Source organism: Spinacia oleracea, chromosome 4, assembly GCF_020520425.1.
Source record: "Spinacia oleracea cultivar Varoflay chromosome 4, BTI_SOV_V1, whole genome shotgun sequence".
NCBI lineage: Eukaryota > Viridiplantae > Streptophyta > Magnoliopsida > Caryophyllales > Amaranthaceae > Spinacia > Spinacia oleracea.
This window is the reverse complement of record NC_079490.1, coordinates 98,094,809-98,122,668: the sequence shown is the minus strand read 5'-3', so window position 1 is coordinate 98,122,668 and position 27,860 is coordinate 98,094,809. Positions and strand designations below refer to the sequence as shown.

The 27,860-nt window shown below is 35.6% G+C and overlaps 3 protein-coding genes across 3 annotated transcripts; 1 reads left to right on the top strand and 2 right to left on the bottom strand.

The window, feature by feature from the left end:
- Positions 1-933: 933 nt before the first annotated feature.
- On the bottom strand, positions 934-3,011 carry LOC130471735 (protein FAR1-RELATED SEQUENCE 5-like). The gene is made up of 7 exons (XM_056842017.1): positions 2,600-3,011; positions 2,318-2,507; positions 2,170-2,236; positions 1,878-2,075; positions 1,444-1,761; positions 1,084-1,273; positions 934-980 (listed from the first exon to the last, which is right to left on the bottom strand). Exons 1-7 carry the CDS (start codon positions 3,009-3,011, stop codon positions 934-936), a joined length of 1,422 nt encoding a protein of 473 aa, XP_056697995.1.
- A 1,532-nt stretch (positions 3,012-4,543) lies between these two features.
- Positions 4,544-13,750, bottom strand: LOC110796981 (protein THYLAKOID FORMATION1, chloroplastic). The gene is made up of 5 exons (XM_022002076.2): positions 13,361-13,750; positions 7,561-7,828; positions 6,210-6,426; positions 4,995-5,110; positions 4,544-4,858 (listed from the first exon to the last, which is right to left on the bottom strand). Exons 1-5 carry the CDS (start codon positions 13,572-13,574, stop codon positions 4,792-4,794), a joined length of 882 nt encoding a protein of 293 aa, XP_021857768.1. The 5' UTR covers positions 13,575-13,750; the 3' UTR covers positions 4,544-4,791.
- An 11,115-nt stretch (positions 13,751-24,865) lies between these two features.
- Positions 24,866-27,321, top strand: LOC130471734 (photosystem I P700 chlorophyll a apoprotein A2-like). The gene is made up of 3 exons (XM_056842016.1): positions 24,866-24,949; positions 25,429-25,445; positions 25,635-27,321. Exons 1-3 carry the CDS (start codon positions 24,866-24,868, stop codon positions 27,304-27,306), a joined length of 1,773 nt encoding a protein of 590 aa, XP_056697994.1. The 3' UTR covers positions 27,307-27,321.
- Positions 27,322-27,860: the final 539 nt, after the last annotated feature.

Below are 27,860 nucleotides of genomic sequence, written 5' to 3'. Positions count from 1 at the left end.
ATTTCTATGCCCATCCCCATTATTTCGACCTCTTGTGTCGCCAAAAACACCACCAAAGACAACTACTTGGCCTTGACCAGTATTTTCTTTTGGGGTTTTTGTCGTAGTGTAGGTTGTAAGATGTTTGTGAGGAAGGGAGTTAAAAAGAGAACCATGGTTGGATATTTCACCCAAAATATATGGAAAAAACTTATTCATGTCATGTTGGAGTATTAAACAAAAACACAAGGCTAGTTCTAGAGTTTCAGTTTTTTATTGGCTACCAAAACTAAGTGTCGAGAATTGAGGGCTACTAATGGAATTTTCCTTTATAAAAGATCAATCAAACTTGTTAATCTGAATAATTCTATCTCAAAATTGGTTACAATTTGATCAATAATAGAGTAGTACCAATATGAGCGGCAATCACCAAAAAAGTAAACAAAGAATCATTTAAAGTAGAAATTAAAATTAAAATTAAAAAGAAAGGTGGTAGGATTGTACTAAATATGAAAAACACATTTAACCAAAAAAAAAATATACTAAATACATGGTTACTTTGTAATCCAAAGTTAATCAAACTAAAATTACGAATAATCCTACTTGAAAAGCATAAATTAAAAATCTCTTCGGAGTTCTCTTAAAGCTCCATAACAAAAGATTAAGACCGCATTTTTATAGGAAATAAGTAAAATGCTCCTTATTTCTTGTCCCTCCTTCATTGTACAGCTCGTTCCAATGCTACAGTTTGTTAATTACTGCACCGTAAGATCCTCAAACGCAAAACTAGCAGAAACCTGCAAGTGCATAAATAATTGGTGAAAACTCAGATATGGATTAGTATAAAGTGAACAAAAAATCAGTCAAAGTAAAATGAAATAGAAGTAAAAGTAGATAAATTAAAAGTAAAAGTAGATGAATTAAAAATAAAATTAAAATAAAGAAAACAGAAATTCAGCAGTACCCACTATTTTTGGTTGGACTTGGTTCATCCTCAGATCCTGATTAGTAGAAAGTAAATAAAGAATCAGTAATATTAAATGAAATTAGAATAAAGAAAAAATAAATTCAGCAGTACCCACTGTCATTTGTTTGGACAGTTACGGCTGTCGTGGTTTACCCCTGACTGGCCACAAGCTTTGCATGTACGTCCCTTCTTTGCAGTGGTATTCACTTCAACAGCTATCTTCTCTTTCGCACTCTTTAGACTCTTGGAACTTCTTCCGGATCCCTTGTTAAGAAAAACATTAAGAGCGAGAACATCAACCTCCCCAAACTTTGAGCCAACAAGTAGCTAAAGTATATCAGCATCAGAAGCATATTGATCTTTCCTAGTTGCCTCGCCTTCACCACACTTCTTTTTCTTCAATTCCTCCTCAAACACACTTAGTTTCTCAACTAATTGAAACAAATTATCTTCTGTTTCCTCGGCCAAAGTCACACAAGAAAATATTTTAGACCAACAATCAGAGAGAAGTTGTTTTTTCTATCACTCCTTGAAGAATCTTCCACAAATGACCAACCTTCGAAATTTGACATTGGTTGCTTAAGAGCATCTTTTGACCAACAACGCAGCAAATATTTAGATGGAATTTCACATAAGAACTTGCCCTTCATTATAAACAAGATATGTCTACACAATATCCCTTCACTCTCAAACTTTCTACAACTGCATGTAGTATCATCCGAACTCATGTTGAAGGTAACATCATAATTATTGCGCCTCTCATTATCATAAACAACAGAAAACTCTTCACCATCACCATAACATGAATTGCAACTCTCTATACCACATGCAAAACATGTTGCCTCACATTCTTGTTGAAAGTCATCAAAAAGTGTGTGTGTGTGTGTGTATAAAACAAGGATGCATGCTTTTCTAATTGTAAAGGAGTAACAAGTGAAGGAAGATTTTTGGATTTCTTAACCAACTCATCTTGTTCATGTCTTTGGGCATCAAGCGCGCTATCATAACGTCGAGCAAACTCAACTAAAGTGACATGTAGATTTGTAAAATGACAGAAGAAATTGTTTTCCCCTTCAGAACGAGAAGTAACTCGCAACAAGCCACCCATAAAAAAGATCTCTAAAATAAGCTGGGATCCATTTATGTTTCATCTTAAACATGTAACTAAGCCAATTATTATTTTCTAAACTAAATTCTTTCATCACAGCTTGTCAGTCGGATACAAACTCAGTTGGATCCAAATCAGAATCCCATACCACTGCATTTATCTTCTTCAAAAAATCAGTTTCTCTGCAAAGAAAAGGGCCAAGTTTATCAGGCACCTTACGCAATATATGCTACATACATAAACGCGGTTTAGTTGTTTTAAACACTTTCTCTATAGCAATTGACATAGCAGGATCTTGATCCGTGAGCAAACAATAAGGTTCACAATTACCCATGCACTTCAAAAATGTCTCAAACAACCAAACAAAAGAGTCAGTATCTTCTTTTGACAACAAAGTTGAACCAAAAGTGACACACTTTTTGTGGTGATCAACCCCAGTGAAAGGAGAAAAAACTAAACAATATTTGTTTGTATCATATGTACTATCAAAAGCGATAACATCCCCAAATAATGCATAATTTTTCTTAAATCAGCCCAAAAAGCACGAGTAAGATGTCTATGCTCGTTAACACAATAATCAAAGTAGAAACCCCCATTAGAAGCCTTTACTTTCCTCTCAAAATTTTCCTTGAACATAAACCCGTCTTTATTGCCTATATAAACTTTCAAATCACGAAAAAAGTTTTTAAAATCAGTTTTTGTACCACGAACATTGTTATAACTTCCACAATGTTCTTTACTCATCCTATAGGACTTAACAGGCACTATGTTCAATTTGGCATTATTAAAAATAAAATTCTTTTGCACCTGAGTCAATTGCCTGGACTCTTTAGGAAAGGGTATAGAGCTTGGGGTTAAAAAAGGATGAGAAGGGCTCTCATGAAAATAATAAATCATGTATTTACCACCCGGACTATACCGTAACCGAATACAAGCAGAGCAACCAGAACGTGTCATACTTCTTTTCCGCATTTGACTACACTCAGCATCATGATTTCTAGGCTTGGGTTGAAAATAACCTTACTTAGTACAAAGCAAATATTTGAGAACTATCACTTCAACAATTTCTTCTCCAACAGTTTGTTTTTGGTTTTTATCAGTCCCATTGCGCACTTGAAAACCACAATGAGCAGCATAAACTTTATAAAAAGATTCAGCCTCTTTTAAAGAATCAAATATCATACCTACAATAGGTTTAAGATGAGATGAACAGCCTGCAATGTACTCCTTGGATCCGTTAGGGGAGTAACACACCCTAGGTGAGTTGATGAGGCTTGCAGTAACATCATTACTAGTTGAATCAGTAACATCATTACTAGTTGAATCATTAATCTCTGTAACTGAATTTAACAAAGAAGTAGGCAATGCTCCATCATCCTTGTTCATTTTCTGGAAATAAACAGAACACATAGTAAGAAAAAATTACCAAAAGTAAAGAAAATATCAGCAAAAGTAAACACAACATCAAGTAAAAGTAAACACAACATACACAAAAAGTAAACAAAAAAGGAAATTTGGTGAAACACTACCTTTAAGTTTGGTGGTTTTGTGAATTGGTACCTTTTAAAAAGGAAATTATATTTTACTACCTTATAAGTTTGGTTTGTTTGACAAATACTACCATTTGCCGTTTTTTGTTAATGTTTTACGTCTTTGGACTCCACTACAACGCTTATTTAATATGGCAAATTCACAAAATGACAAATGAATAGAGATATTTAAAAGAATAGAAGAAATACAAGACGGAAAATATTAACGAAAAACGTCAAATGGTAGTGTTAGTCAAACAAACCAAACTTATAAGGTAGTTAAATTAAAAAAAGTTTTTATAAGGTAGCAATTCACAAAACCACCAAACTTAAAGGTAGTGTTTTACAAAATTTCCAACAAAAAATAATAAGTAAACACAGTATCGTCAAAAAGTAAACACAACATAAACAAACGAATAAGAACTAAAACCCTAATTTCACTTGTTCGAAAATAAAAATTGAAAAGGGAATTACCTGGGCAACGGAAGAAAGCCAAAAACATATTCCATAATCTGAATTTAGAAGAAGAAGATATGAGAAATAAGGAGGAAGAGATTGACAGAGAGAGAGAGAGTGAAAGAATTCGCAGGGGAGGAGGGAGGAAGAGTGAGAAAGAAATTATGAAAATTGGGGAGTTTGGAGAGGTCATTCAACACGGGTCAATTACCTTTTTACCCTTACTAATTTCGATTCTTCGGGTAGCTTTTCAGCCGTTAGATTCATTTGATCGACGGTTAAGATTAGTTCTCAGTTCTCATCTTAAGGGGTGGTTCTCACCATAGCGTCAAGCGCAAGGCAAGAGGCAGGGCGAGCAACACGACAAGCAAGGGAGCTCGCGTGCCGCTGCGCCTAGCCCCCTGCCCAGCGCACAGGAGGATACACTTTATTTGAAGTGCTTTTTTTAAAAAAAAGAAAAAATTTAAAGTAAAACATAACTGAGCAAATAATATTAGACATGAATTTTGCGTATCCTTAATGAATTTTTTTGCTGAATTTGAAAAGAAAATATTTGTATATAATTACACTTACAAGCAACCTCATATAAGTGAAATCTAAATAAGAGCTAGGGATAATATAGACATGGGTATAGCTCTAGAGCTCTTGACTAAGTTACTTGGGAACAAAAATATGGGCAGTACAGGTGCAGATAATAATATTTAGTATACATTGACAGCAATGTCGTACAACACATTTTAGTATACTCCCAATCATTTTGTCATCGCCTCGTTAGCCTTCTGTACTTCTGCTGCTCTCTCTCCTCTCTTCTTCTTCTCTCTGCAAGGAAAGCAAGAAAATATAATCAATCAAATGAATCCATATTATGCCCTCTTGTTTTCATTAACCATGCAGATCTATTCTGCAGAAACAACTAGCCTGCATAAATGGATGTCATAGGTGGTGAGACTCTTACCTATCCACATACTCCTTCAACAGCTCTTTAGCTTGTACAAGCTTCGATAGGAGGTTGCGATATACATCAAGATCCCGATCCACATTTTTCTTGTTTACATTCAACGCCGAGCAAAGCTATTATGTAGTTGATGAGTCCGATGGAAAAAAAAAACCTGATTAAATGCATATTGGAATTTGGTCTTTGGTGTACATAAGCTTTTCACCATAAGCAGGAAAGAGTTGACAATGAAGACACACAAAAGCAGGATTTAAGGGCTTTAACAAATATCAGCAAGACAACAACATTATCTAATGCCTATAAAAGAGGAAACAAACCAAACCGATCAACTTGCTCGTGATTATAAACATATATTCCTTTGAAGAAGGTTAATCAGCCAGCCACTACAAGAAAAACCATAACAGATGCACTACCTCACCAAAGGGAAGAGTAAAGGATTGTAGGGTGGTGGGAGAAGAGATATGTTATATAGCCGTTGTGACCTTCAGGTGTCAACGATAATTTCACAAGTGAGACAAATTGGTATGAAGATCTGAATTGATTTACATTAAATAGACATGGAGATGAGGTTATTCAAGCAAACCACAGTAGGCCAACACGAAATTCTTAACATTATGACATGGTTATCAACAATTAATTTATCCATTCAGACATCTACAGAAACTCAAACAGAAAGCTCCTAAAGAGAATCAGATTATCATAGTCGTAGCAAATACATAAAGATTTAAGATCAAGCCAGACCCTATACAGATCACAGGCAATGGAAATAAGAGTTTACAAGCAAATCACATGGGCAACACGGAATACAACAAAATGACATGGTTAGAACTTATCATCCTTTCTGACACCCAATGACAGTCAACAGAAAACATCAAACGGGAGAATCAGATAATCAGAATCTCAGTAAATGCATCAAGATTTATGGTCAAGCCTCAAACACATCATTGTACTTCATATAAAACGGTACACAAAATTGAACAGTGAAACTTCCATCAACTCCACATAGATTCTTAGAAACTAACACTATGGTTGCATCAGCCTTCGTAACCTATCATAACCTTTGATGAAACACACACTAGTTCACTAGTTTATGATCAAATGAAAGGAAGAAGATAAAGAAGACCTGAAACTGCATGTATAATCATTCTTTTTAACTCACATGTCACAATTATTTGAAACTTGCTTTTTTTATATTTAAGAAGTTTTGAAACAGACCTTCTCTAAGATAGTAGGTTCAGATGCATTAGCCAATTCAAGGAGACGGAACAAGCCAACTGCGAAGAACCGACTGTAACTGAAACTTCCATTACCACCAGCTCTTCCGGCAATATCCTTTAAGACGTCCTCAATCTCACCTTCTCTAGATGAGAACTCAGCCAATGAAGCAGATGTCTGGGCACGAGCCCACTCCTCCAATTTCTGTGCATCTTTTCTAATGAATGGAAGATTGGACCATCATTATTTGAATTACACTTTACATGTATGCATGACATTCATGACAGAAGGACAAAATTCTTGACATATGAACTTGACATAGATATGTTAACTTACATCCCAAGTAGAAGTCATGCAATAGTAAAGGGAGTGGGATAACGATAATAACACACAATTGACCAGAGTGGCTCCCTTATTCCGTGAGTTTAGGAAGCCAAAAGTACTGAGCCTTACCACTAGCCAATCAAGAGTAATATGTAAGTACTCCCCCTGCTTTAAAATAATAAAATTCTATCTTAATGTAGCTCCACACACCAAGCCAAAGAAGAAAAGTGCGGGTCCTGGGTCCCTTTTGCACAGGAAACAGAGTATACTTACATAAAAGCGAGGGACGTGAGTTCGGTATGATGAGACAAATAAAGGTATACTGGGGAATTTTTGGCCGAAAGAAATAAAGGACAAGAGGAAAGAATTTTATGGAACAGACTTAAATAGCCAGAGGGAAGAACTTCGGGGAACAAAAGGAGTAGAAAATTGGAACCCCTATTTTTATTTAGTGGGAATACACTTCCTCAACTGCCGCATGAAAACATGGAGAAAGATGAAAATTACCAAAGGTACCCAAGGCATGTGGTTGGATAAGCAGGGAAAAAAATCTACTTAAACATAACATGGGAAAGCCAGAAATGTTCGGGCAAACTTGTTTACAGGATACTTACAACTAAAACACGGAGGAAGCTACACATAATTATGAACATGAATAACAAACCAAAAGAAAACAATCATCATCATCATTATCATTACCCCATTGCTTTCAAAGAGGCTCCTGCAACAAGCGGGGTAACAAAACCAAAAGAAAACAATTAAAAGAAGAAAAAAAAGAAAAAGAAGAAAATTATTTGATGCTAGATGTTCTCAGATTTGTCATAGTAAAAAAAAATTACGTGTTTAAAATAACACCGCTGAACTCTTCAGATTTTGTGTTTCTGCTAGTGAGCAGGATGGGGAATTATAATTCAAATCTACTTAACCTCTAGTAGGTTGCCATTTGCTAGTGGGACATCTTCAATTCCAACTTTCACCTTAGAAGCCAAGATCATGATATTGACAAACAAGTGCAACCAATACAAACCTGTACTGCTCTGGATCCTCATTTAGTGCATTGATGTAAGCTTCAAAGATGGCAGTTCGATCTGCATCACTAGGATACCCCTCCATCAGCTGATCGTAGACAGTAACAAAACCAAGGGCAAACACAGGATCATATCTATATGTCCTTTTGTATCTCATCAAGTGTTGCTGAACCATCAACTCTTGTAGCACATTGTTGTAGATACTAGGGATTGGCCGTCTGTAGGCCTTAAGAAAATTTAACTTTGTCTCTGATACCGGTGGGGCTTCTGAAATAAAATAAAAATTAAAGGTATTAAGAAACTGCTAAAAATGCCAGTGTAGCTTGTTATGGTATCGGTTACAAGACCAGTCTTTTTCTCATTCTACCCTAAACAAGCATGTAAAGTAAACTAAAAACAACCAAACAGGGTACTGAATCACCACTGAAGTGACTACAAGAAGAAGATATATAATACGATTTCTCTAATAGGGTTAAATGATGATAACTATTGTCTCCGTTCTTGAATGTTAATCCTCTTTCGGTATTGGGTTGTTTTTTTGTTAGGTTCTTTTGGAATCTTTCCTTATTTGTCCAACATTTATCCTCATTATACACCTATAAATATCCAAATGACCCACTTTGATTACTCCCAAATAAACTTGTATCCTCATTAAACCCCTAGTTATTCTCTCTCCTACTCACGTGGGTTAGATTCTATTGAGATTTATGTGACAAGTGTACTTAAATTGGACTGGCTTAGATTCAAAAAAGGATTAACATTCAAGAACGGATGGAGTATAATAATAGCAATATGAACAAAAAAAAAGCTATCATTCTATCTATCCTTCCCCTATATAAGCATATATGGATACGGCATACTTGCTACTTGTTATGAAATAAGAAAAGGAACATCATTCCCAATGTACAAAAAGGCTCAAGGCGCAACAAGGCGATTTGGAGTTCCTAGCGCCTTAGGCGCGCCTCGGTGCGCCTCATTGAAGTGAGGCGCCTTAACAAAAAATAAAATAAAAAGTGAAAAATTGGTGTGTGCCTTAGTAGGTGCGCCTTTTTTGCGCCTCAAAGTGCGCCTTTTTGCGCCTTGGTGCGCCTTTTTGCGCCTTGGTGCGCCTACCCTCGCCCAGACAATAAAAGGCGCTGGCTCCAATCGCCTTGCGCCTCAGAGCCTAGGCGCGCCTTTTTATACACTGATCATGCCTGGGCTAACGAAAATATGAGGTCACTTATGAGTTAAGCAACCAAAAGGCCGAAATTACTACCATCTATTACTCTCTTCTCCCAAATAAGTACCGAAATAACTTAAGCATCACAGAGGAGACCCTCGGCCAAACCCCTAGACCAATTGTTTAATTTTTTTTTTCTCAGTGGAACATCCATTCATCCCCTGCACTATTATTAATTTATTATCGTACATTGTTTAATGTCCAAACAATCATGATATAATTGGAATTTGTATTATGTAGTTAGTGCAATCAAACATGGGAAGTTTAAGAAAGCTAAGAATTTGGCATTTACTACTTTTGTTGTTATTTTTTAATTGCACCATTTCCCTTATTTAGAAGTTGCATATTAATTGCACTGTATCCTTTTATGGTATGCTTTAACATGATTTTTGGTGTATTCACACACCAAATTTATAACATTATACATATTTTATATTTGTCCATAACCTTTTCTCTCTTTTGGTTTCTTATCACATGGGCATTTGTAAGATTATGTCCTTAATGTTTGTGACCAACCCAAATGGTGCAATTAAAAAATACGGTCTATATTTCCTCCATCCCAATTTAGAGTGTCCTTTTTCCTTGTTCATCTGTCCCAGTTTAGTTTGCTCTTTTTCTTTTTTGCAAAGACTCACTGTTACTTTAATACTTCTTTCTTCCCACTATTAAAATCTAGGGTCCCACACACTATATCTTTCAATTTAAAAAAAACACCCTATTATTATCTTTTATTCTACCTACTTTTCAACAAAATAATATTTGATAACCACAATCCAAAACTCTACCTAAAACTATGTGCCTTGATAAAGAGGAACTCTAAATTTGGGGGAAGGGAGTAGTTATATATGTGGACTTAAGTATTTGACTGTGGAAATAGGGAAGAAAAACTAATATTAGGATAAGAGGAGTAAAGTATTGAATAGAACAACAGAGATGTGTCAACAAGTAGTCAGAGGTCTCAGTCAAAGACATAACATGAGGGGTGTATCAGTTATTATGGAAACCAAGTAAATTTCTAATTGGAAACAGATTTAATGGTTACTCCTGATTCCTGAAATTTCCTACCATATCTAAATACATACAATTGGCCACAAATATCATAATGTCTAAACACTGAAGTTCCGAAACTGTTGCAAGCTAGGTAAATCGATCAGGTTGGACGGACAAAAAAGTTAATGGTTGATCAGGATTTAATGTTACATGATTCAGAATTAATTTGATAGTGACAGTAGTCTACAGTCAACAACTGGTCTTTTATGCTATCTAGTTCATCTCAGCTATCAGTCAAATGAGATTGTACTTGTGCAGTTTTGCCTCAAAGTGCCAAAGTTTCACCAGCTGCAATTTAAAGAAATACATGTTGAAATTAAGCATAAATGCTCACTCTTAATTCATCGTGACAAGATTTCTGACACAAAAAGTGTGGGTCAAGATGAAGGTGCCAATCCTGCTGCCCCATAATGCTTTCGTTTAAAGAAATTGGGAAATAAGAAAACCAGCTTTACAATGCCACTATTTTACAAACAAATATTTATGCCTAGCATGGCGTAATGCTAGCAGAACAGAACAATCAATAATTCAGAATAAATCCTTCCGCTCTTTGGGTTTTCTCAAGAGTGTTAACATAAAGAAGGAATGCACAAATCCAAGGATTTAGGCAACAAAACTTAATGGTTGGTTCATGTTGATGAAAAAAGGGAGAGGGGCAATGTATAAAAAAGCGCAAGGCGCACTAAAGCGATAAGAGTCGCAGAGCCTAAGGGTAAGGTGCTGCAAGGAATTCAGTTAGGCCACCTATCCTATATACTTATGCTAGAAGGAAAGGAAAAGCAACTCAGTAAAGTGGATCATGTGACACTCCGCACATTAGTGGGAATTTGTTGGAAAGAGGACACGGTTATGGAGTAGAGTATTATGCAAGTATGCTTATTATAAATGGGAAAGTCTGTAAGGAGAGAGGTATTGAGAAATGTAGAGAGAGAAACATATTAGAACGAATCACCCTTCGAAGAATGATAATACCAGTATTAGATGATTACATAGATATCTAGTACAATATTAGTAAGTTTTCCCTAAATATCATTTTCTGATATATTCATATTGCATTTATTTCCGCTCTACTTAGGTGAATCAGCTAAGTGACTAACATGGTGCTTAGCAAATTGGTATCAAAGCCGTCGATTCTGAGTTCAAAAGAAAAAATGGCACCACCAAATGTTGCAGTTCGTGTAGAAGCAGTTGAAGGATACCTTGGGTCAGGAACTCGCCAATTTCCGATTGGCAATGCGGAAATAGATGATGGAACAAATGAAGAGGAGCAACGAGGAATCGATCAAAATTATGGAAGTGGAAGCTGGTTCGAATGCGGACCAACTGGTGGTCATGGTGAACTCCAGTCCGCACGGTGGTGGATCTAATTGGAGATTTAAGAAGTTAAATCTTCCTACCTTCAACAGAGATAAACCAGATGGGCGGATCTTATCGGCTAATAAATTCTTCAACTTCTACAGACGCAGCGTGGAGGACAAGCTAGAAGCAGCAGTGGTGGCGTTTGAAGATGACTCGCTAGCTTGGTATCAGTGGGAACAAGGGCGTCATCCAATCACGCAGTGGGTAGAGATGAAGGCGATGATACTCGGGTGATTCAGAGTGTACGAACAGTTGCTGGCCCATTCCCAATCAGGTACCTTGACAGATTACCGTTGGCGTTTCATCGAATTACTGCCAGAAACTCTTCACTACATATTTAGTTATTTACTCTCTAATCTCTACACTAAAAACCTAGAATAACAAGTCATAAACTTCATGATACATACATTATCTTTCCTAATGATCATGTCACTCTATCTTCCAAAAACTCTAGTCTTTTGTCTTACATTATCTTTCAAATAATACTTTGAATTGAACATTAAGTGTCTAGTCGGTCCAGGGCCGGTTCTGACTGTTTATGGGCCCGGGGCGAAAATTAGACAGAGGCCCTTAGTACATTCATGTCCGACAAAATTTTTAAATTTAGGTGGGATAAAGTAAAAATGTACCGGTTAATTTAGTACTCGTAGCTCATAATTTATAAGTTGATATCATCAATCTAGCTAACACTTGCTTGCATCTAAAAAACTAATCTAACACAACAAAAATAATAGTTCGATCAACATGGAAAATGACCCACTTTAAGGTAAATACGGAGTACATGTAATTGGAATCTCGGTTAGAAAAATAAAAAAAAGCAAGGAATCCAAAGCAAAATGACAGTGTTCAAATAAATGGGCCTTGGCGGACTCGATCACGCATCGCCTGTTACACCAAAACTCTTCTAAAACCAATTGTGCTACAACTCATCAGTATTACAATCTAGCTTTCTTAATATTATATAACTCATTTTCCGATTTCGGGGCCCCTTCTCCCACGGGGCCCTGGGAGGTTGCCCCTCAAAACAACCCTCAGGGCCGGGCCTGAGTCGGTCCAATTCTTATGATCACTCCCAACTTAACCTAGATAAGAAACAATTTCTTTCAAATTATATACGAAGTACTTCCTGTGTTATGTTTTAGTTGCAACCCCTAATTTTTGCAATGCAAGTGAATAGGTAATAAATTACATTCCAAAAGGTCTTGTGCGCACTAGGTGCACAATAAATTTATTGTACACCAAAATAACTTTTACCCATTTTTTTGTAACTTTAACCTAGTTTTGATTAACTTTTATATTAGTAAAAAAACGTTGCTAGATAAACATTTTAAATAGTTAAATGATTAATTTTATACATTATTAATGATTTTGAAGAAATAAGTTTTATTAAAATGAAAAAATTTATCACTAAAAAATGGATAACTTTTACATATATAAGCTTAACTTTTAAACATTTTGAGTTAACTTTTACTCTGGTGTACAATATTTATTGTACAACCCTTGTAAACAAGAATTTGTGATTACATTCATAGGCGAAAACGTGGATGATTAAATATGGATGAAGGTAGTTTGATAAGTTAAATGGGTAAAATTGCCAAAAATAGAAAAGTTGCAATTAAAAAGAAATGGTCCAAAGTAGAAACTTTGCAATTAAAAGAGAAACATATACCCCTTGGGTACGATACCATTGGCTGTGATTGGTTTAGAATTTTAAATTTCATGTGAGATTACTATTTTAGATTTAAATTTTAGTCCAATGTAGGGTTGCTTATGTGAAAATAACCAAGGTATGTTACTATTTGATATTTAGGGGTATATGTATCAGCTTCCTAATGGTTAGGGGTCGTCAGTACCCAAGACCTAAGACCTTGATAAAATCTCGTTTACATAACATAATTGCCCGTAGTGGCTCTTACACACCGAAAAAAATGTGCGAGCAGCCAACAAAAGAGCCTTATATTCCTCGCAAGTATATGTCATTCATCAATCAATCATAGTGTAGCAGCAAAATAACATACAAAATCCACCAAATTCAATCCAACTTAAACATTGTACTACAACTTAACCATCAAATAGCACCAAGTAACATTCAGTTGCCCACAAAGAAATTCAATGAAATTTGAATCAGAAGAAGAAGAAAAAAAAAAAGGCATTGCATACTACAATACCAGTAATGCCTGAGGTAGAGGACATGCACTGAACAACCAAACCAAAAGACGAATTCGAAGCTCTGACGGCAGCAGCAGATGGGTCATAGGATAAATTCGAGCGCAAGCGAACCACATCGAAAGCGGGCGCGAAAGTTCGCATGGAAGAAACGCTCACTTTGCGCTCAAATGACTGCGCTAATGCGGAGAACGACAGTGATGTTACAGCCGCCATTAGAGACAAAACCAAGCTCAATTACAGAATATTGTATTGACGAAGAGAGATTGTGTGAAAGTGGTTGATTCAATTTAAGCAGAGGTTTTCGCCATTGACGACTGCTGATGAAAGCTTTCTATTTTTCTCTCTCTTGAACGGAATAGATGTAAAAGGCGAGGGAAGAGAGGCTGAAAATGAAGCAACTTTATTTTATCCCTAGTTTATCACATTTGTCATCCTTCTAAGTTAGCCATTAGGAGCTTGCCACGTGGTATTTTGATGTTTTGATGTTGAGATTTCAAAACGGAAACTAAAGGGTTTTTTTGTACCATTTCATTTTGGGTTAGGTCTAAGATATTTTGTGTAAAAAAGTTTGTTTTTTTTTTTTTTTTTGGTTAAGCAAGTAAGAAATTTTTATTTTTCTTAAAAGGAAAATTAATTCATCTCTATTATATAAAGGAACATCTGAGTTTAATTATGTAATTATGTTTTTCTTGTTCCTCAGGTAAAAGATAGAAATACCCCTCCCAGTTTAACCATCAACGTCTCTTTCACTACCCCAGCCTCCCTTCGACCCTAGATATTCCGTGTCTCTTTCACCGCGCACCATCTATCTCTCTCCTCCCCCTATCTCTTTTCTTCCGAATTCTTCTTCTCCCCCAAAACTTCATTCTCTCCTCCGCCTCTCGCCGTCCCTGTCACCATCACCGTCTGATTTTTAGGGTTGCGTCCGCCGAAGCCGTTGAAAACGCCTGAAAGATCGAAAACCGCGTCGGAGGAGGTGAAAAGTGGCGATTACGATGAGTCATCGCCATTGTTAATGTTCGTTGAAAAGACCTCCACATTTTCTAGCTACAATTCGTATGTCAATCCACAATTTTTCTTGCCTATTATTTATTGTAATTGAATTACAAACCTACGAAGAGTAATTAATGCCTTCCCTTCCCAAAAACTTCGTTTGTCTTCTATGGAGATCCATCAGTGACGGTAATCACAACCTCTATGAAGTTTTAAGCTTGAATTTGTCGTTTATCTTTTAATTTATTCTTTCAATTTCATTTATTCATATAATTAATGTTATCGAACCTAGGGTTTTTCAGATGAACTTAATTGGGGAAAAACTGAAGACAAGATGGCAATAAAAGCAGTGGTTTCGGCAAGAAAATGAGGGTAATTTACTAATTATTTTAATTATTTATCTCTTCAATTTGAATTTTTATTTCTCAGGTTTTGTTTTCGATTGCATGTAATTTGTTTGATTTTGGTCTGACAATGGAGTTTTTTTTATTCAACATGCGAATAGGTCGGCAAAATTGAAGCAGTGTAAGCTTGATGCTCGCCGTGAACAATGGCTTTCGCAAGGTACTGCATTCTGTTTTTTTGGATTGTTTTTGCTTCTGTTTCTAAGTAATTAGTTTGGGTTTCCTTATTTTGTAACTGTTTCATTTTTTTTTTATGATTATATTATTCCATGGTTGCTGGGATTTATTTCGGGGGGGGGGGGGGGGGGGGGGTTGATTAATTGTTGAAGATTATTTGGGTGAATTTAGCTGATTAGGGTTTTCAATTGTTTGTTGACGGTGGAGCGAAGCAATCCCCAATTCAGGATTTTTCTTTAGATGATAATTATGTTAGTTTGAGAATTTCAAATCCAGTTATGTAGCATGAATTTAATAATGTATTTTAAAATTAGGGTCAAAGATTGTTCAATCGGTATCGCCTTTGATCTTGGTGCGAATGTCGGTTTTTTGCCTGGTTGCAGTTGTTGGTTTGAAGTAAGCACCATTTACTTTTAGGAACTCAAGCATGGCATGTCGTAGATACAATCAATTCTATAACACCCCTAATCGAGTTAGAGAAGATGGTATAAGGAGGGGAAAATATGATGGAATTTGTGGGACTAAAGTTATATATTGTCTTTATCGTTTTGTTTTATACTGTTACTCTTTTTTAATCTCATAAATTGAAAATATAATGGAAGAATTTCGTTCATATTGATAAAGAGTGTAGATAAATTAGGATTTCATGCAATGTAGATATTTAAAAATGATTTCGGTTTATTTTGGAAAAATAAATCAACGTATATTCAGTTATGTGAAGATTTAGTTGTCAACATTCCCAGTGAAATGGTGCTACTGGAATAGCCTTTTGTTGATTGATGCATTCATTTGTTTCATATGCTGCAGCTTTGTACCTCTTTGTTCATGCGTGATTATTTAGGTTTCAATAGGTTTTTGAATAGCCATTTTGAATTGCTTTCTGATTCTTTTTTTATTGACACGGGTAAAGGTAGAGAATATAGAATAAATCACGATTAAAGCCACACACTAAATCATAATTTCTGATTCTTTTCTGCTAAGTCAGTATCTTTAGTCATGTGTTGTTGTACATGACTACATGCCTAAATTGGAAACTCTGATTTGCTATTGTCGCTTTTGAATTTTTGATTGATGTCTGCATTATCAAATGAGTACAAGGTACTGACTTTAGTTGATTTGTATCAGATTTTGATTGATAGCTGCGTTAAACAAATTTGAAACCCCTTTACTCAGATTGGAAAATGTCAAATCTTACCTTTCCGGAAAATCCAGCCCTTGAGGTTCGTTCCTCTCCTCTACTCCGATTTATTCTATATTCTAAGATTGTTTGGAATCATTTTGTGTTTGATATTGACAGTTTTTCTGTAAATACAAAATTAAATTTTAGAGACCCTTTATTTTTTGTTGTTTTCTTAGGCAATAACGAATCCATTTCAATTATGTAGAATTTCAAATGATGCTTCCCTTTTGGAATACTCCAACCAGTTCACAGAGATGTGGGAGATACATCTTTCAACTGAGAACTTGGAAACTAATCATTGATTCAGTTTCCCATGCATCACATATGGTTTGGAACCGATGTTACCACCTTTTAATCACGACGCCTAATTGCCCGTGTATCTTTGTGGTTTGCCTAACAACAAGATTCAACTTTTGCTTAGGCAAATGCATGTAGCATCAAAACTTTAGTTCATATTCACTTCCTCTTATCAAGTGCTCATCGTACATATCCAAATGTATTGGATGTTCTTGATATGGTTCTAATGATCTTTGACTAGATCAATAGAGATTGGTATAAACTCGTCACGATCCAATGTTCACGAGTTATCTTAGCGATCCATATATCACATCATACATGATTTGATTGTAATGCAAAAACCATTCGCATTTTAAAATCTATCCATATAACTTTTAGCTTTATTCTGTTTTAAGAGATACTTAATCTTGCTAAAATCTTGGAATTGCCATGTGATATAAGGTGAAGGCACCTCTTCAAGGTCCTTCATGTTTAACTTAGTGATAGCAGCCTGGCTTTATACTTTAGTTAAAGCATTCATTACTCAGACTTACTCATATGGGTTGAGAGTCTCTTTTGAGTCTCTCAATTGTGTTTGATTTAGTAATTACTTTTACATAATCCAAACAATGCTTTAGATTCTATCCAATAGATCTTTAACCCAATATGATCTAAGTTTCACCATGGTTCTAATATTGAAAAATACTTTCAAATCTAGACATTTAGAATTTGAATATCATTTTCAATAGAGAGATATGTATCTCATATATATAGAACCAATAAACTTGACTTAGCTCCCACTAAACTCCTCATCTACAAAATGATCCATATTTTCATAAAGCTATGATTTCTCAATAGCCTTGTTGAAAAATATGGTCCAATTCCCACTTGCATGCTTTAATCTACGAATAGATTTCTTAAGCTTGCTCTTTTATCTAGCATCCAAAACTTTTACATTGTGTGATGTACACAATTCCTTTCTATAAGTTCAATTGAGGAAGGTGTTTCGTTTTCCAATTGCCATATTTCCATATGCAATGATTGCTAGATTTATCCAAAATAGTTCAAGCATTCCGACTTGGTGAAAAAGATTTCAACATTATCAACGCCGTGAAGTTGTTTATAATCTGTAACCACCAATCTAGCTTTTCTTTTTTATGTGTATACAATATCATATTTGTATGTTTTGAAAACATGTTTGCAACCAATGGGAGTGAACCCTTTATGAAAATCAACCTTGTATGTTTAGAAAACATGTTTTCACCTAATGGGAGTGAACCCTTTATGCAAATCAACCAAATCATAGATTTGATTCTTTAAGATCAAGATACTTCGGATAAAATGGCCTCAAACCATTTTGTATGGCCTTGAACCATACTTATGGTTCTGATGGCCTCAAACCATACTTGTGTTTCTGATGGCCTCAAACCATTCTTGGGAATTTTTAATTCGTCGTAGCTAACCTATAAGTCGTATGTTTTTGAAGCACTTCTAAAGTCTTCATAGTTTTCATTCCTCAGGATATCTATGTATCTATCTTGGTTGAATTCTATTCCTTATACGATTTACCTAGGCATTGAGCATCAAACTTTACTCTCTATAAAGACATTACTCAAGTCCTTTGAGTATTAGGATTCTCTTGAAGCACTTCCAAAGTCTTCCTGAAGCTCTTCCAAAGGCTTCTAAGTATGGAGATTTTCCAAAGACTCCTAAGTATCCTACATTTGTTTGTTGCTTGACTCGAAGTTCTTTTGAGGTCACTTCGAGGTCATTTTTCTCCCACTTGCCTTTTTGGAAATATGATGGTTTTCTAAAAGACATTTATCTAGAGCAACAACCATATGTTCTCAGATTTGTGGTGGAATCAATACCTTTTTTTCTATGAGTCGCTCATAAAGAAACAAAGATCTATTCTTGAGTTTATTTGATGTAAACACTGACTCCCACTGGGTTTGACAACCCTAGATATATATGCTGAAAAGATGTACTGAACCGAAGTTCAATCCTTATGACATCTTATCCTTAGCTTTGACAACTTTTTTTACTGTGATAGTCACTTGAGAGTATCATTTAGAAATTATATAGGAAAATAGTCGTGATTATCGTTAATCGAATAGATTTCGATTTCTCCATTTGAACATACCATATTCTTATGGAGCTTCGATTGTTATAATGCCATATAAATAATCTAGATAATATTTCTTGGCTCATGCAAACATCACCTTGACCCAGCCTAGATGTTCCAAAATTCTTGCCAAGTTGATTTCATACCCTTTTGTGAATCGCGTTGAAGCATTTCACATATTTCACGTTGAGTAAATATAGCCATATTTTCTCAAATTCTTGTGAAATAGGTAAGTCATAAAATCCATCTTTGGCCCATGAACATAATTGTCTAGACTCTTCTAACAATAGTCCATTCCGATGTCATGTTCAACAAGCAAGACCCACGTGTCCTAAATTAACCAACTTTCAGAAAATCTATGACATGGAATCTTAGAATGTTGTCTTGTTGATATGGTCGTATGACATTGCCAAAGATATGAACACATATCAAAATATTTGATTTGAACCTTTTGAAGTTTGAGTGTGAAGAGATTTATTTGTTTATTAATAATCAATCATATGACTCAACCCTTAAATGACCAATTCATTCAAATAAACACTTAACGAATGTTTTTGTTTACTTTGAATGTGAGTCTTTCTGTTGTCCAAACAGAAACTGTTTATGATGATTAATGGAACATAATACCATTAAGTTCCAGCCTTTAGAAGGACTTTAAAATAAACATGATGACCCTACAACTAATGTAGCAAGACTTTGCTTCATTTCCCACTTGTAGGTCAAGTAACCAGACTTAGCTCTTGGAATTTGAGTTCTTAACAAGAGTTAGAACCTCAAGCGGTAATCTAATACCATAGGAGTTTATTTGATAAGTCGTTTCTCTTTAACACAAACTTTTAGGTAGAAATTGAATCTTGAATTCATTTCTTTTGTTCCCGTTTCCTATCCTTTCTAGCACGTTTTCTTATAGTCCAAAAGATTTTACTCTTTGCTTGATCTTCTTACTTTGGTATGCTTACAAAGTCCCTTTCTTTTATTCACTTTGAATGACAACATCCAACGAGTCTAGTTCATTTATAGAATCAAAAGAAAATTGGTTTTTAACCATTGGTTATACATGAGTCTTTAACTCAATACTTCATTATTCCAAAACTACCCAGTATTCTGAATATATGAGGTCCAATTGGTCTACCATTCAAATTTTATTTTGAAAACAACCATGAAGATCATTATAAGAAAATAACATTCAAGATACGCTCTCATTTCCTTTTCTTTGAGAATCACTCTCAAAATTAGTTACCAATCGATCGAGAAAATATCGCAGTTTTATTATCCGAACGCAATAAGGTTGAAGATTTACGATTCTACAGAATGAACTAGCAAAGAAAATATTTATCATACTTTAATAACTTGAAATAAAAGCATTCACGCAATCATTAAAGCTATTAAACATTTCATTCATGCAAAAATAAAACATGGTCCATAATGAATGAAACGATTCCAATACCCTAAAAGTCCTAAATCCTTAAGTATCTTTGGCATGTCTTAAGTCTTTTAAGATTCTAGGTAAGAAAAACCTATTGCTAGTAATCTCCAAAATACTCTTGGTTAATAAATTAATACCATAATTTATCCCATTGCCACAACATATGCCATTGTTGTTTAAGTTACAACCACAATCAACATGCTCCTTTGGGACGCCTTACCATCTAAGTCAACTAAAGTAGCACATCGCTTTGGCGGAAACCTACTACGTTAGATCCTTAGATTTTTGCAAGTGCTTGATTTGGAAGGCAACTTTTGAACTCAATATTACTTTGGACCTAGTTGTTTCTATGTTGGTTCGATTATTTAGTGAACTAAATCTAATCGAGCATACAAACAACATTCATGCATAATATATTCATACATTCACAATATATAGTGCATAATTAAAATTGGTGAACTAGTATGGCCCAAAACTCTTGTCTTGAAGCATCCAATCTTCTTCACCATCTTGTTAGCTTGGCATCGTCTTGAATCTTCATTCAATGCTAACTTAAAGTTCTAAACTAGAAATACTTGAAATAATAAAATTACATCAAAATTTAAATGGTACCCAGACCATATTTAAAACTTTACATTCAAAGATAAAACGGTTCGCAGACCGTATTTAACTATCCTAGATTGGCCATACTAGTCACTTTGAGTACCTTCATTACATAAATTGTACATTCTATGCATTCATCCATTCATATCCTAAAACGAATGACCCAATTAAATATGCAAGTATTTACGTGAATTATTTAAAATTCACGTTCACATAAACGCTTCCTAAAAGATTAATAAATTTTAAATTATTAATCCTTAGAATTTATTCTAATTAATATTTAATTTAATTAAAATAAAGCGACCTACGAAAATAATTAAAATAATTATTTCATTTTAATTTCATTAAGTGGCTCCCACTCAAACCAATATTTATTCCAGATAATTAAATATTTAAATATTAAATTAAATTCACGGCCCGGCCCAAGTTAAATAAAATAATTAATTAATTAATTATACCGTTAGCCATTTTTAATGCAAATATCAAATTTTAATGCCCAACGAAACGAAAAATGCCAAAATTGTGCAATGCGGGCTAGGCTTGCGCCCAGCCCAGCACTGCAATGTGCTGTGTGGCCTACGAGGCCACGAGCTCGTCGCCCATGCTAGAAAGCCATTGCACACACTGCCGCAGCCTTGCGCTGCTTATGGCTCGATGCTCGTCGCTGTGCTGCTCGTCGCTGCGCGCAAGGCAAGGCAGCCTAGTCCCTTGCTTGCTCGCAACTCGCAAGCCAAGGATTCCTGCCTTGCTCAATCATTCGGCCAGCGCGCGGCACGCAGCTCGCTTGCTGCTGCCCGCGTTGTTGTGCCTAGGCTACGGGGAGGCAGCCCGCATGGCTACGACGAGACACACACACCACACACCCCTTTTGTTCGTGCTAACGAACCAACTAATTTAAAAAAAAAGATTTCAATTTCACGAACATATTTGCATTCAGTTATTTTTTACAAAATTAACAATTTTTATTTTCGAAAAATAACAACTTTACGATTTAATTAATTTTTACAACAATCTGATTTTGCAAAATTTATTAAATCTAGGCTAACTATATTCAAATTATAACGAACGAACAATGTCAACAATAAATTTGAACGTTTTGATAATCGAATCTAAAACTTTAAATCGTTCTAAACATTCAAAATTCAGATTTTTACCAATTTGGTTTAAGTGTTGATTAAAATTGACGAATCTAATCAAAATTTTAATCCAATAATTTTTAAAATATTCCACTTTATATGAAATTATATTCCTTTTCCCAATTAACCAAATTTCCAGATCTAAATTATTTAAAAAATCAATTAGCGATCTAAAATTTACAAATTTGGGGAAAGTGAAATTAGGGTTTATACTTAACATTTATGGCCGAAAATTTTCCCATAATTTTAAAATATACCCAAGAAAATTAGGGCAAATTTCAATCAATTCCGAGTAGTTTAGGTCGACCAATTAATTGAAAAACTTTCTGAATTTGTTAATTTTAATTCTTTAATTAACAAAAACGCCCAAAAACTCATACTTCGAGGCCTGTTTTTGCAATTATGTTCTCATGAGTTGATCTTAGAAAATCGTTATCAATCAGATTAGGGTTATAAAAATCGAAATTTTGAAACTTTTTGAATTCAGAACTTATTATACGATTCATCCAATAATCCATAATAATTCGAAAAATTCAACAAAAAATCCAAAAAATTCGACAGCATACAAAAACAAATAATCATGCTAAAAAATGCTTTGAATACATAAGACTCATGATACCACTGTAGCGGAATACAGTTAAATACATATAACATGTGCGGAAGATACCCAAAGCCGGGAAACATGTATAAAGCACAAATTAAGCATACTTACATTCGAAGCGTGTTTTCCCGGGTTTAGTATCAACGAACACGAACAAAGGACTCCAATTGTCGTTCCCCTATTTGGTTCACCGACACGTTTAGATCCGTCTTGATAATCGTAGCTTAGACAATATTCAAGAGTGTTTTGCTTTTTGGGAAGAACACATTCATGGAGGCAAAGAGAGAATTAGGGTTTCTCTCTTTCTCCTAGGGTTGTGTGTAATCTGAATTGTATGTGTTGGAAAAGTGTACTAAGGTTATTAGAATAACCTAGTAGTCATAATAAGCAAGCCAACCAAGTTGGCCGGCCAAGCCCACACGCGAAGCAAGAGCCAGGCGCGCACTGCTGGGCCGTGGGCCGCGTGTCGCTGCTGCTCCCCTCTCCTTTGATCCGCGCGCGCCACACAACCAAGGCCTTTGGGCCAGCGCTGCATTGTCATGTGCACTGCGCCCACGAGCCTTGCGCTTGTGCGCTCAGGCTCGTGGGTTGCTTTCGTGTTGTGATTAAATTATGCTTCGACAATTTATTTATCGTTTCGTACTTGACAATCCAATGTCGCACGATACGATTATTCGTCTCGCCTAGCTTACGAATATACGCAATACGATATACGATTTCACGATCCAATGTCAAATCGTATAATTATGTTTTTCGAACTAATTTCCCGAAAATCTATTAAATGAATTTCCGATTCATTTAATCCGGTGATCTGTTACATGCCAATGGTGTGACCTTATAGGTTCAGTCAAGAGTAAGTTGTGAGCCTAATATATATTAGAACTCACTGATCGGAAGCATTTCTCCAGCTAGCTGTTCCAATCACTTGATCTTACTGAATTAATTGTTCGTAATTAATCTGAACCTTGGTATTAGACTAATGCACCTTGGATGAAGGACACATTTCCTTCAGAACGCTTTGGCTATGAATTATCAAAGTGGCTAGGAATTCGAATACCTCAGGTTGGTTTCTGTCACATTTGAGTATATGCCTCTATACCCTTCCTCGTTTTGAACTTCCACCGCTTCACTCTCACATACTTTCTCTCTCCTTCCTTTAATCACATTTCTCTCTCCGGCCGCCTTGCAGGCGCCACCCGCGCTGCACTGCCATCCAGGCTCAGTCATCCGCCTACACGACACTCCATTTGTTTGGGTCATCAGCTCCGCAGTCACCGCACTTTTCACACTGTCCAATCCGCTGAAATTCAAGTCAGTTACTTTTTTAAAATTGAGATATTGGTCTAACCTTTTTTCATTTGTTGACCACTTGGATTGATTATGTCATTTTAATTGATTTTTGAGTATGGAGTTTCTTGCTTTATTTACTATTCCATTGTAATTGTTTGTTTCTTATGGTTGATTGATTTAGTTAATTGTTTTGAATGTTTTTTTAATTGTTCCAATGCAAATTCATATTATCCTTTTCTTATTGTTGATTGATACGTTAATTTGTTGATTTTGATTATAATTTGTACATGGGTATTTGTGAATCTTTGAATTTCTTTGAATTTTTAGCTTTAGGGTTACTGGAGTTAGTGACATTTTATGCCCTGACTTTTCTTTGGATCCATTTGGGTTTGATTTTGATTTGGTTTTCTCTCAAAATTACTGGGTGCCCTCAAAAGTCTGACATCTATTGTAGTGGTATGAAAGAGGTGGATGTTTAGAGGGTGTTGGATGTGACAGGCTTTAGCCTGGGAAGGTTTTCCTTTAGATACTTGGGGATTCCTATATTCTCTAAGAGGATCTCTGCAGAACAGATCACTGAAAATATGTCTTCTAGGCTGAAGGTTAGAGCTACAGGAGTGTGTATTTGTTGGGAGGGTGCAACTTATCAATAATGTCTCAGGAGCTTACGTGCATACCTCACACAAATATGATTGTCCTAAAGGCTGTTTAAAACAAAAGTTAATACTATGTGCAGAAATATATTGTGACACTAATGAGCTTTTGTAGTGGTCCCGGAAGAGTTTCATGGGCAACGGTGTGCAGATCCAGAAAAATAGGGTATTAGAGATACTTTACACTGGAACATGGCCAATGATCCCTACAGTTAAATGTTTTCCTTTTGAAAAATTAATTATTGTGTTTAATTTTCAGTTTGATGTTTCTGATGATGAAGTAAGAACATGATATTTGAATAACCAAGACAATTAATTAGTGTCGAATTACTTTAAGAAACTAATGTATGGTTTTGTTTGATTTGAACTTTTAAACATGTTGTTGGTCAGTGAGTAACTAATGGATGATGGTTTCTTTCTTTTCTAGCAATCAAGAAAATCAAGCATGTCCAGATTATGATGTGTTCTTCGAGGGATTAATTTGAGGATCTGCTTATTCATGTTCTTGGTCGTTCCGGTATGCACCATGGATATCTACTTAAATGGCGTGAAAATTACCTACTTTCTCAGGCCATGACTATGGGAAAAACCACCAAAACCTTTTAATGTAATTCCTCACTACTATAAAGGAAATGTGAACATGGAAAATATGTGTAAGCTTCACGGTTGGGGAGTTCGTGATTATCCAAGACGTGTTTATGATGCGGTTCTCTTCAGCAATGAGGTAGTCATGCTCCATGGTAGTACGTGTATTTATTACTCCCTCCGTCCCAGATTAGTTTTTACACTTCCTTTTTCGTCCGTCCTAGATTAGTTGTTACACTTTCCTTTTTCGTCCGTCCCAGATTAGTTGTTACACTTCTAAATTAGGAATGTCCCCACAATTATTATATTGTCTCTCTCTTCCCACTAAATTTTTTTTGTGCCCACATCCTCTCTCCTTCAATTAAAGAAAAAAATACCCCACTAACTCCTATCACATCTACTTTTTCAATAAAATAACAATTGATAACCAAATAACCACTTATCACATAAAACTTTGTGCAAAGGTAAGTGTAACAACTAATCTGGGACGGAGGGAGTAGTTGGTTTTGAAAAACGACTTATATCTTTAATGTATGGAGTATGATAAATGGTACAAGTTAAGAGGAGGAACACGACATAAGAATGAGGTTTTCAATGTGTTACTAATTGTGTAATTAGATGGGCAGGTTGATAAAGTAAGTCATATTATTTATTTTTTTCTCAGAGTATGAGTATAATTTGTCACCAGATGGTTTTCTTTAGATGATTGAACTTTGTAAATATTTTTTTGCTTATTATTTGTGGTGGTTAATTGTAATAACGCATTTTTAATTTTATTTTATTATCTCGCACGCATTGCGTGCATATAAGACTAGTTAGTAAAGAGGCATACGTTCTCACTTTGGGCAATTAGCAATCATTTTTCTGTGGACTTCCGGAAATCTGTTTCATGTAGCTTGGCAAGGAAATTTTGAGTCATGGGTACAGGACCCTTTACACGTAAGACCTATTGCTCATGCAATTTGGGATCCTCATTTTGGTCAACCTGCTGTAGAAGCTTTTACTCGGGGAGGTGCTCTTGGCCCAGTGAATATCGCTTATTCTGGTGTTTATCATTGGTGGTATACAATAGGTTTACGCACTAATGAAGATCTTTATACTGGAGCTCTTTTTCTATTATTTCTTTCTGTTATATCTTTACTAGGGGGTTGGTTACACCTACAACCAAAATGGAAACCGAGCGTTTCGTGGTTCAAAAATGCCGAATCCCGTCTCAACCATCACTTGTCAGGACTCTTTGGAGTAAGTTCCTTGGCTTGGACAGGACATTTAGTTCATGTCGCTATTCCCGGATCCAGAGGAGAGTACGTTCGATGGAATAATTTCTTAGACGTATTACCACATCCTCAAGGATTAGGTCCCCTTTTTACAGGTCAGTGGAATCTTTATGCCCAAAACCCCGATTCAAGCAGTCATTTATTTGGTACCTCCCAAGGGGCGGGAACTGCCATTCTAACCCTTCTTGGGGGATTTCATCCACAAAGGCAAAGTTTATGGCTAACTGATATGGCTCATCATCACTTAGCTATTGCATTTGTTTTTCTTGTTGCGGGTCATATGTATAGAACGAACTTTGGGATTGGGCACAGTATGAAAGATCTTTTAGAAGCGCATATTCCCCCAGGGGGACGATTGGGACGCGGACATAAAGGTCTTTATGACACAATCAACAATTCGCTTCATTTTCAATTAGGACTTGCCCTAGCGTCTTTAGGTGTTATAACTTCCTTGGTAGCCCAACACATGTACTCTTTACCTGCTTATGCGTTCATAGCCCAAGATTTTACGACTCAAGCTGCGTTATATACACATCACCAATACATCGCAGGATTCATTATGACAGGAGCTTTTGCTCATGGAGCTATATTTTTCATTCGAGATTACAATCCGGAACAGAATGAAGATAATGTATTGGCAAGAATGTTAGACCATAAAGAAGCTATTATATCCCATTTAAGTTGGGCCAGTCTCTTTTTAGGGTTCCATACCTTGGGTCTTTATGTTCATAATGATGTCATGCTTGCTTTTGGTACTCCAGAAAAACAAATTTTGATCGAACCCATATTTGCTCAATGGATACAATCTGCTCATGGGAAAACTTCATATGGGTTTGATGTACTTTTATCCTCAACAAGTGGACCGGCATTCAATGCGGGTCGAAGTATATGGTTGCCTGGCTGGTTAAATGCTGTTAATGAGAATAGTAATTCCCTATTATTAACAATAAGGCCTGGAGACTTTTTGGTTCATCATGCTATTGCTCTAGGTTTACATACAACTACATTTATCTTAGTAAAAGGTGCTTTAGATGCACGCGGTTCAAAGTTAATGCCAGATAAAAAGGATTTCGGTTATAGTTTTCGTTGCGATGGTCCAGGACGAGGCGGTACTTGTGATATTTCGGCTTGGGACGCATTTTATTTGGCGGTTTTCTGGATGTTAAATACCATTGGGTGGGTTACCTTTTATTGGCATTGGAAACACATCACATTATAGCAGGGTAATGTTTCACAATTTAATGAATCTTCCACTTATTTGATGGGATGGTTAAGAGATTATCTATGGTTAAACTCTTCACAACTTATCAATGGATATAATCCATTTGGTATGAATCTAATCTTCTTTTTTCCTGTTCAAATCAATAAGATCATGAAACATTCCGATTTTTTATCTCTTATTTGACATATAATGGATTTACCTGGACCAATACATGATTTTCTTTTAGTCTTTCTGGGCTCGGGTCTTATATTAGGGGCTCTAGGAGTGGTATTATTTACCAATCCTATTTTTTCTGCCTTTTCATTGGGATTGGTTCTTGTGTGTATATCTTTATTCTATATTCTAGCAAACTCCCACTTTGTAGCTTCTTCACAACTCCTTATTTATGTGGGAGCTATAAATGTATTAATCATATTTTCTGTGATGTTCATGAGTGGTCCAGAATATGACAAAAAGTTTCAGCTGTGGACTGTTGGGGACGGGGTTACTTCATTGGTTTGTATAAGTCTTTTTGTTTCATTAATTAGTACTATTCTAAATACATCCTGGTA